This window comes from Lepisosteus platostomus, chromosome 11 (assembly GCF_059453375.1).
Source record: "Lepisosteus platostomus isolate fLepPlt1 chromosome 11, fLepPlt1.hap1, whole genome shotgun sequence".
NCBI classification, from domain to species: Eukaryota; Metazoa; Chordata; class Actinopteri; order Semionotiformes; family Lepisosteidae; genus Lepisosteus; species Lepisosteus platostomus.
The window spans coordinates 45,376,445-45,387,493 of record NC_142621.1 but is presented as its reverse complement, the minus strand read 5'-3'; the positions used below and the strand labels follow the sequence as shown (position 1 = coordinate 45,387,493).

General features: G+C 45.2%; 1 protein-coding gene across 3 annotated transcripts; it reads left to right on the top strand.

The window, feature by feature from the left end:
• Positions 1 to 857: 857 nt before the first annotated feature.
• mfsd6l (major facilitator superfamily domain containing 6-like) lies at positions 858 to 6,336 on the top strand. Of its 3 annotated transcripts, none has more exons than XM_088599999.1 (2): positions 858 to 907; positions 1,852 to 6,336. In XM_088599999.1, exon 2 carries the CDS (start codon positions 2,069 to 2,071, stop codon positions 4,004 to 4,006), a length of 1,938 nt encoding a protein of 645 aa, XP_088456125.1. In that variant the 5' UTR covers positions 858 to 907; positions 1,852 to 2,068; the 3' UTR covers positions 4,007 to 6,336. The 3 variants fall into 3 exon arrangements, with proteins under 3 accessions (XP_088456125.1, XP_088456124.1, XP_088456126.1); XM_088599998.1 differs by having other exon boundaries at positions 904 to 1,041; XM_088600000.1 differs by lacking the exon at positions 858 to 907 and adding an exon at positions 1,116 to 1,382.
• The last annotated feature ends 4,713 nt before the right edge of the window (positions 6,337 to 11,049 follow it).

Sequence of the window (11,049 nt, the reverse complement as noted above, 5' to 3'; positions counted from 1 at the left end):
TATTGTTTGATCTGGTGATGTACCATGAAGCTACAAAACAAAACCGACATCTGAAAATCTTGCACCTGATTCTGTAAAGACTTTTTGGAGTAATGAGCAAACTGACTAAGTGAGGTCTTGTAATATTTTCCTGATCAAAGTGTGCCGTTACAAAATCAGAAATGGAAAAGTGAACTCATGATAAAAGCATAAGGAGGATATAAAGCACGGAGAGTGCAGTAAAACATGCCTGTCTGTGTGTCTCATGGAGAGCAAGTTGGGCTATGTGAAAAGACCAATTCCTAATACAAGAAATTGTATATGGACAATAAAGTGATCTTATAATGGTACAAATAAACCTTTTATTTTGTTTTTATTTCTCTTCAAACCCTTACTAATGTTCGCACGCTAGGATTCTCAGCTTATTTGAAAGCAGTGGAAAAGCCAACAAAAATGCAAAGCTTGCCATTAAATTATATATATAAAAAAAAAACATCTACATAACTCTTAAATGTACAAAGTGCAGTAGAATTCTTGAATACTTGGTCGTTTATATCCAGGTCTTTCGTTCCATCTACTGTTCCAAAAGAGAACTGCAGCTAATTTAAAAGCCACTGGCAGTAGCAGGAATTGAACTAAACAGCTTAATAACACACTTTTTTTTCAGAATCTCCCTACTTAATTATGAGAATAAAGGAATTAAACGCACACAATAATAGAAACTATTAAGCATATAGATTTTTTTAGGCACTTTATAGTATCTGCGACGCTATTTTACCTGCGACCTCTGCTGTATGCCCACCTGTTGGCTCCGCAAGCCTGCAGTAGACATCCCAGACAACAGAGGTCGCTGTGATAAATTGCGCCATGAAGGTTACAGTCGCTCGTCAGTAATCCAGCGCAATCCTTAGTTTGCAGGTGTATCCTGGTGAGTCCATCCTCTTACGTGTGGTTCATATAATCTAGGTAGTGTCGGTGACGAGAAAAGAAATATTTACAATAAGTCCCATTTTGGAATTTCTTATTTTACCGCAATCAATTTGTATGGGTGCATTTATTAAGGTAAATTATATATATATATTTGATCAAAATGTTAAATCATGACGTGTCTACCGAAGAGTCAATAGGAAGAGGTTGGAACAGGTGTAAAAAGCCAAAGTCAACATCTCAACTGTGTCGTTAATTTTTAACTTGCGAAACGTTACGCGCTTGTGTAAATAGTATTTAACAATGACGTTAGCTTGTGCGTTTTAAAAAATCAAGGCAAAATTGTAATGAGCCAAGAAGGTGTAGCCGAAATGGTTATTGATGTTTTCTGTAGATGCCTGTGAAGTGGGGATTACTTTTTAAATCGTGTGTCTTAAATGACGACAATGCGGAATGTAATGGAACCAGACGTTGTGGTTAGTCTTTAAAAAAACTCCCCCCCCCCCAACTGGAAATGTGAAACTCCCGAAACAGTGTACATACTGTAAACTTTGCTTTCTAAACCCGTGAAACAGGCTGTTTGTACGCCAACAAGCGGAAGTAATTGACGGAATTTTTCAAAGTTGATCTAACACAGGTTAAGATTCGTCTCGAATGGTTGTGTCGCAGACGGATGCTGTCCCTGTGCTGTAATCAACTCCGTTAACGAACAGTGATTGGTCCTTATCACTTTATGTAACAGCTGAAGTGTGAGCATATATAGTCATCTGCGCATTTTGTTCAACCTGGAATAAGGGTGTTCATTAGTTTTTGGATGAGGGCTGACCGATAGGGATGAAATTTATTTTAACCACGTGTGTCTTGTTCGAGCGTTCATCCCCTTCTAGCGTGATTTTTGTATTTCGAGAGCTTTACTGTTTTTCTTCTTCCCTTTTGATTCTGCAGTGAGTGATGGTCTTCACAGTGATGGTGCTGTGCTGCCCTTGCATACTGATCTCCCAGATAACGCAGCTGAGAACTGTCAGGAGAGTAACTGTAGGAGAGTAAGAAAACACCAATGCACAACATTCCTGTTGTTGCACCTGATTGACTCATCTGGGGCCTGTGTGTTGGCAGAACTGCATCTCTGTGAAGAACTGAGCACAGCAGAGCCTCTTCAGCCATGAAGAAGAGCAGGCAGTGGGATGTCCGGAGAGCTGTGGCCTTAGCCAGCATCTTTCATTTTCTGCATTCTTACGCCACGGCTTGCCTTATCCCCTTCCTAACTCTGTATTTCAGACAGCTTGGCCTGACTGCTTCCATGACCAGCATTATAATGGGGACCAAGTATTTGGTCGGCCTGGTCTGGAGTCCCGTTTCTAGCTTCCTGGCCAAGTACTACAACAAAAGAAGAACAGTCATTCTGACTTCCCTTCTGTGCTCGTTGGGAGCTGGTCTTATTCTTCTCCTGATCCCACCTTCAGATACGAAAGCCGCAAGCGAGTACTGCAATTTTACTCTGTTAAGGGGCGCTGAAAACACGGGGACGGTTAAAGACGACACATTTGCCTTTGGAAATGTTACACCCGCTCAAGACTCCTTCAGAAGTACAGACTACGCTCCCCCAGGCACGCCGTCCCTCGCTTACAAGACTCTGACGCCTTCTACACCCAAGAGCCACGGCATAACCCGCACAACTCGCGCTTCCACGCGTACCGATGAAGCAGCCACTGCGCTGCGCCTCCGTCTTGACACACCTTCGGCGGCAAACCGGGCGTCCAAGGACGTCGCCCCCACGGCTCAGCTGGGCCTGCAAACCGAGCCGAAGAAAGTGGGCTCCGCCAAACCGATCGCCGAGGAAGGAGAGGACGCGAGGCAGGCCCTCGGAGGAGTGGAGCCGGCCACCCGCTGGTCCAAGGACGACGAGAGGGAGCAAGACAAGATTTCAGGCCCTGCGGCAGCGGGCCGGTCTCCTTCAAGAAGGAGGGTGAGGTCAGCGGAAAGGACCAGAGAAGAAGGGAAGGAGGAGCAGGCTAGCAAAGGGTTTCTGGGCAGTCTCAATGTTATGGACGCTCAGCACCAGCTGTTCTTCCTCGTGCTTATCGCGGTGGGCCTGTGGGAGGCCCTGGCGGCGCCGCTGGAGTGGACAGTCGACGACGGCCTGTACGAGTACCTGGATTTCGTGGACTCAACCGAGCGGTATGGCAAGCACAGGTTGTGGGCGCTGCTGGGGGCAGCATTCGGCGTCTGCAGCGCCGGGCTCCTCGTCAGCAGCCTGGACTGCTTCATAGGCGCCCACACGCCCAGGAGCGCGGCCCACTTCTACGCCTACGCCCTCGCCACCGCCTCCGCGCTCCCGGTGGCCGTCTTCTTGCCGATGCACTCCAGCGGCCAGCGGGAGCCTTCGCCCCGGGCTCTCAGGGCCCTGCAGCTGGTGAGCGCGGACAGCCGAGCCGTGCTGTGCGCGGTCGCGGCCTTCGTCCTGGGCGCCGCCGCGTCTACGGTGGACAACTTCCTCTTCTGGCAGATGCAGAACCGGGGCAGCCACGAGCTGCACATGGGGGTCGCCGCGGCCGTCGCGCTGCTCGCCGAGATCGCCCTCAGCTTCTTCCGCGGCAAAGTCCTCAGGGTCCTGGGCCAGACCGGGACTGCAGTGTTGGGGACTGTGTGTCTGGCCTTCCAGTGCCTCTACTACTCCTTCCTTTGGTCCCCCTGGGCCGTTCTGCCTATTCAGGTTCTAAGCGCATTCAGCAAGGGCGCCATCTGGTGGGCCCTGGATGCACAGTGCGACGACATCTCCATGCCAGGGATGGAGCGATCTGTCCAAAGAGTTTTTCGCTCCGTTTCCACGGGCCTTGGAGGTGGCTTGGGCAGCTTTGCTAGCGGATTTGTAGCCCAGAGGTTTAGCTTAGAGGTTCTCTACAGAGCAACAGCTGCCACTCTGCTACTGTGGTCTGTCGGCTTCCTGATAATACAGAGCAGAATTCCTCGCCAGAAGAGGCTGAACTACTCGCGGCTCTTAGCAGCTGATACCAGCGAAGTAAGTGACTCCGACTCGGACCAGGAGAGAGACTGGTTTGTGAAGGCAATGAAGGATGATTCATTGAACAACAATCATTAAAACCAGCCGACCTGGCTGACTTGCCAATGCGCTGATGGGTACCAAAGTGTATTTTCTTTGCAAAAAAAAAAATGTATAAAAATACAGGATAGCTTTTTTTTATTTTTACGTGACATAAAGGAAGTGAGAATCACTTCAGTGAGTAGAATGGAATTTCTGTGCCTTTCAGAATGGGAACTACCCACAGTACAATTTGCACAATTTGCAGATGATGTAGGAGTGCAGTTAAAAATAGTTTGCTGATGAGAAAGATCAATTTAATATGTTGGGCAATGAAGTAGTATGTGTTGGATGCATTATTATTCATCTGGGTTGCTTTAGAGCAGTCTTACTGCTTTCTGTGAAATAATGAAAACTATTGACAGAGATACCTAACCACCTGAATTACTGCTCAGTCATTCAGAGGCTTCAGCTGCACAGAAATAAGCCTGTATTTGCATACACTAATATGGAAAACAGTATGGCAAGTGCAGAATCTAATGGAAGTGTGAGTCACAGACCCAGTAAAAGGAAACAGGTGAGACCTCCATTAACAGTATGGGCCAGCTGCCAGTCCCTAAGCACTTGGCATTCACAAAGTAATAGAACAATTCTGGTGGTTTGATAATATATCAAAGAATCTTTACATACTTTGATCTGAACAGTTGAAAAAAAAAAACTGGTTCCCTTTGTTCACGAATGCAGTATATCCAGTATTTGCATAGCCATTTGCCAAACCTTGTGTTCTTCTGAAGAAAACATGCACTTTTAATTGCAAATGACGTGCAGTTCTATTAGCTGTGGAGGAACGAAAGTCCTGTATCTATATGGTCCCATTAGCCCTCTTAAAAGGGTTATTGTTTGCAATGAATAACTATTTTCAGTGCCTCTGCAAAAGCAGTGCATCTTTCCTTATTAAATAAAATATGAATTTGGCAAGGTGCAAAGTGAGCATGCCACTATCAGCTTTTATCTGAAGACCTGCTTTTTTACTGACCACTAATAGTTCAGTTTAAAGTGACAGGTAAACTGTGAGAAGAATGAGAAAAATTCAGGTCTTTGAGTCTATTGCACATTTCGACAACTGAAAGGAGGTCATTTCTGTCCTCTTCACAGCAATGTCATTTGAAACGAATGCTGGGGACCATTTGGTTGTGACTACTTATTATGTCGTGAAGTGAAGATCTGCAGAATATTTTTTCCCTTGTGTTTGCAGTGTGTGAAAGTAACACATCTACATAATTAAGCAGCAGTGAGGGTGTCTTGCAGGTGTGAAGCCCAGCTGCTCCTCAGTTGGACTGTTAATATGTAATGGGCGATCAGTTTTCCTTTATTTGCAGTCCTTTACAATTCAAATTACACACATGGTTAAGAGGTATTTGATTTGCATTTTGGTGTTTCTGGGTCTCTTAGGAATGAGGAAACAGAGCACACTAATAGTGTTCATACATCACAACTTCTGATGTACACCACCAAAATGAATAAGTGCATTCAAAATAGGAGGATCCATCTGTGTGTAATTGAGCATCGTGTTGCATTTGGTTAAATGTTATTAATTTTTGTGTAATTGGTGGCTCGTTTTGAATGGGTTTGCTTCAGTATTGTGATGGCTCAGTTCACTTGAGCTCTTTGAAGGGTGGTTATCTGTCACTGCTGCGGAGTAAACTGAGACAGGGGGTCCTTCTTAAGTTCACCAAAACTCTGGTAGCCAACAAGCAATGCCACTGTGGTACTGAAGCTCATCTTATTTTCTGGAGTTGGTCAAGCCTATGGTGAATGCTAAGTTAGGTGAACTAACTCATCCAAAGAATTGTTTAATTACTGTTTTAAAACCCTTATAGATGTTGCACCTTATAGATCTTGCACAACCTGTCATTGTAACCTTTTGTTATGTCAAATAATGATGAAGGCATTTGGAGCTGCTTATGTTCAGACCTTTCAGAATACTGGGCTTCACAAGTCTTTCTTTATAAAGTGGTTTTACACTTTCTTTTTGAGGTGAGAAAAATCTCTCAACTTTTATTTGGGCGGTTCCTTATCTATTGTTTGTACTATCTGTTCCTCACTACAGTGGAGCAGGATTTGGAAATCATGTAGAACCGATACTTATTTACATAGATTGACATTAATTGTCACAAATAATAAAAGAGGAAAATCAGGTGGGCAGTTTGACTTCTTTTTTTATTAGGACTCACACTTTAAGAATCAGTTTAAGCATTAGTCCATTAAAATTATTTTGGGAATTGTTAAGTAATAAAAAAGTTTGTGAATAAATTATTTTGTGCAACTGATTGAAATATGTGCTTAGAATGTTAAATAATTTGTAATTAAAATTAAATAATTTTTATTAACATTTGTTTGGGAAGTTCTATACCAGCGTTACTTCTTGGGTGTTTATTGAAAATGAGAAATATTGTTTTACAGAATTTTAGGGAAATTACTGGTTATATTAAAGAAAGGTCTTCTCAGGGTGTATCACTGGAATTTAAATGTGAACAGGCAGAAGAAAAACCTTCTTTTCATTTCAAGTACGTTGCCTCTAATCGTTGGGTTGCTTCATTAATTAATGATTAATGTCAGCTGATGAAAAAACAATTACCTGCCTCCGATTTCCATGTTGAAAAGGTGAAGGCATTTGCCCTTGATCTTGGAAACAAGTTTTACTGTGGCCGAAGTAGAAATCACTCATTTCAGGCGCACTGCACAAAACTAAGACATGGCTCTTTAGTAAAATGTAAACTATTTTAGTTTAGTAGAGTTTGGATGTATGCCCGCTTATACTGTGAAATTCCTACTTGGGTATTTACTCACATGATAAACTACATCTCCTTAATTAAGAAGTAGAATAGCAGTAGATCTAGTACAATGTGTTAGGCTGTCAAAGAGATGTAAGAAAGTGGAGGCATTGAATTTGATTTAATCTAGGGCCTTAATAGTTCCTTAATAGCGCATTAAAGTGAAATGGAAATGAGTTAATTTTCAGATTGCTGCCTGAAGAGAGATTAATTTAACAACATACATTTTGAGTTTGCTAGTGACAATTGTAATTGCATTAAGGTGAGTAATGATGATTTCTGATAACGAGAGCTCTTTATTGTGATGGTGCTGTAAATGTGTGTCCTAAACCTCCAGCACTTGGTTTATTAGTATTACAGCTCATCCCAGTTGTTCTGTATTATTGAGGTTCGGGCAGGCAGATGTGTGAGATTGAACTCGAGCTCCCAGTTCCAGGAATTAAACCGAGCTATTCTCAACTGCCAGCTCTTTCTTTGCTCTAATGAAGAATTAAATCTCTTGCATATTTGCATAACGGTGTACTTCATTTTTGTCCTTTCTTTTTTAAATTGCAATCTCTGCTGCACCTGGACATACTGTATCGTCACTGATGTTACCAGGGGTCACTAGGAGTTTCAGGTTTTTAAACCGCAGACACCCTCGCCCAGGTTTCCCAGCCCCCGTCAGCCAAGCTCCTGCTTGTGTTCAGGTGGCTTTGTTACTCGCGGGTCCCTCCTCTTGATCCACAGCCATCCATGGCTGGAGCCTCTGTGATCGTTTACAGGGTCTTGCCCAGAAGCCTGTCGGCTCAACAGAGGGACTGAGACCTGCAGATCCTCTTTAGTCCAGCTCGACAGGCTCACTCCGCGATCTCCTACCAGTCTTCATACTTCTGAAGGCTCTTCCTTTCATTGGCCTGCTCCATCCAGTCTCCCCGGGGAACCCTAAGCTCTAGTATGAACACCTGCTTAGAATATATACTGATGCAAAAAAGAAACGCAACATTTTCTGGAATGGGAATACGATGGTTATAGCTTATGTGCTTTCACAAGACGTTTGTCAATTTGTTTTAATTTGTTTGTAATACAGCTTGTGCAGTGAGGCATCACAACTTGCCAATCACACAAAAACTCCTTAGGTGCACTTTTACCCAACAAGGTCCAGGTGGAACAATGCCTGATCGGGTCACCTTTAAAAAGGCCTTAATTCAAAGCTTAGGTCACTGCAAGAAAAAGGCCACACTTAGTCAGTTTTCTGTGTGTCCCATAATGCCTCGAATGTCACCAGAAGCAAGGGAGAGGGCCATTGGCATGCTGCAGGCAGGAAAGTCATGTGCCTGCATTTCTAGACACTATGGAGTAAGCCACTCCACTGTGTCCCGACTGCAGAGAAGGTTTCAGCAGACTAGCAGGACAGATGACCGTCCAAGATCCGGTCGCCCTCGAGTGACCACACCAGAGCAGGACCGACACATCAGACTGGTCCATCTGAGAGATCGTTTCAGATCTGCCCCCCGTACTGCTGCTGAAACTGCCGGCAGACACCATGCCCACATCAGTGACAGGACAGCGAGGCTTCATGCTGCTGGAGCAAGGCGACCTGTCAGAGGACCCCTGCTGACACCACCTAGACGTCACACCCAACTGGCTTGGGCCAGACAGAGGCTGCGATGGACTCGTCAGCAGTGGCATCAGGCATCACTCTTCAGCCTGTTCCACACAGACGGGAGGGCCAGTGTGGAGGAGGAGGTGTTGCATTTCTTTTTTCCATCAGTATATATAGTGTGTTACAATATGAATAACTTTGAATGAACAGTCCTGTGTAAAGAAGCAACTAAAATAATGTGCTGAGGTTTGGAATTCTAATGTTTTGCTTTAAATATTTAAGTGGGAAACAAATGTTAGACATTTTATGTACAGTGTAAATGTATATATACCGAGTCCAGTTTAAGACCACCTATTTATTTTCTTTGTGCTAGGTTTGAGCCTTGATTTACAAATTGTGGAAAAATCTTAAAGATAACAAGAACTTGGGAAGTTTTTCCACTATTGGAAACTACCATAAGAAAATCTAAAAAGGTTGTAGAAATGTAGATAATTCCAGCCATTCCAGGATCCTGAAATGTCCCTAAAACTTCGATTAAATAAGGAATGGAAGCACATCGCTGTAAATGTATGCTACGTTTGTGGGCAATTCAGAGGATGTGTCTTTAGCACTGGTAAGTGGTCCGTGTGCTTGTGAGTGAGACAGGCCATTGCTTTCATATTTCACTGTATTCATGGAACCTAACGTTACTGGATCACTGACTTCTCTCAGGGATAAATGTAATTGCTCAAATTCTCTAAATCGTTGCCCCAAGACTTGGCAGTTCTGAGTCACAGCTCTGTACACAATACATGCACTTCATTTAGTGCACAGTGAAGGCAGTTTGTCAGACAGAAAATTCTCAGTGGTATCTGCACACTGCTAGCTTACCTCTTGATTTTTTCTCCTCTTGTCTCTCGTCTCCTCTGAGAATTCGAGCTCTCTTTGCCAGTCTTGACCACGGCTGTAAATTCTGTCGGCTTGCCAAGCTGGGCTTGTGTGCCAGCCGCTGCCCAGGTGTTGATGTAGCAGGGTGAGATGCTCACTGGGACGGGCACAGAACAGCAGCAGATGCTCCGCTCGGGAGCCATGCTGGTCCAGTGCCAGAGGCCTGTCTTGGGAAGTTATAGACAAGACCTCCAGATGGAGGGCGGCGTTTAACTGTGAGATTAGTTCTTGGATGACAGCGGCACAATGTGATCCTAACTTCTGCAACAGCTTTCAGCCAAGAATTAAAAAGAGATTAATGTGAATGAGTGTAATCTATCATTTCTTTCTCATCTTCATGTTTAGTCCTTAGAGTACAACAGGCAAGTGAGCTGGGTCCCTGCATGCTCTGCATGTGTGCATCCATGTGCTGGGATGTGGACCACGCTCAGGTGAAGGGCTCTTGCTTGCTACGCAGACTGGAGTAGAGGAGCCTGGAGGCCAGGGTGCGAATTGCTTTTACCATGTTCTGGGAGAACTGAGTTTATACGGCTTGCCTATAGACCACTCAGGAGTGGTGATGCCACAGTACTGCATCTGAGGAACTTAAAAAGGTACATGATGGATGAGTAAAGTCTCTGCATTTTAAGTTTTTCCTGAATGTGATTTTAAAGGCTTTATGATTATTGATCACTCACTGCACATTATCTCAGAAGAGATTACCTTTTTTTTTGCCATGTCTTGTAGAGGGAGATTAAGTAGCGAGGAGATAATATTATTTCATATTTCCTTATTTAAAGCCTTCGATGTCTAGTGATAAACTTTGAAATGAATGCTGAAGCATCCATAATTCTAACATCTATAGTAGGAGTGGCTAATCCTGGTCCTGGAGAGCCAGAATCCAGCAGGTTTTATAGGTCTCCCCTTAAATCATCAAATTAAATGAGATAAGGTCTTTTGTTTTGACTGCTTAAACTGGTGATCTGTGTTATTTGAAATGTAGGAAGGCCGGGAGGTCTGCAGTCAGGGCCAGATTCTGGTGTCCGTAGGCCCCGGGCACTTTCACTCCGAAATGTGCAAAAAGCCAATGGAATGACGTCGACTGACACGATGCACTTTAAACGATTCTGATGCGAAACCACGTGATCGATGGGGCGAGTGGAGCGACCGTCACTTCTGATACTTCTAGTTTCTAGAACAGCCAGTAGGTAGAGCACCTCGAGTCGATCGCAAACATGTTGTTTCAGCTGGTTTTTCGTCAGTCACTAGTGTTTCCCTCCTTCGTAGGCCCAAGGCTCTGCTCCTACACCGCGCCTGATGGGAAACCGGGCCTGTCTGCGGTAAAAGGCTCCAGTGCCACACGGCCCTTCGTCCCCGAGGGGGCTCTGACACCCCTGCGGAGTGGCGGGAGCAGCAGGGATGTGCTCTGGGGAGCTGAGGAGCGAAGCCTTGCCTTCTCCTGCTGGCGCTGGGACTGGCGAGCTCTGGGTTGGTCTTCTTCCCCAGAGGGAATCGTCTCTGGGAGGGCACCCTCCTCTCCCGGTCTCCGTTCTCGCCGGCTGGAGCCCAGCCTCTGGGCAGGGGTGGAGGCCTGAAAAGGGTGGAGCTGGGGTGAAAGGGCACAGGTCGTGGGGGCAGCCCCAGGCCGGGTGTTGCGGACAGCAGTCGCTGGCGGCTCACAGTCTGTGGGAGCTCTGACAGTGTCTTGTGGTCGGTGGGGGGGGCGTCATCTTGTAGAAGCGGGGTCTGGCAACTCATGTGGAGGGGGGGGCACACTC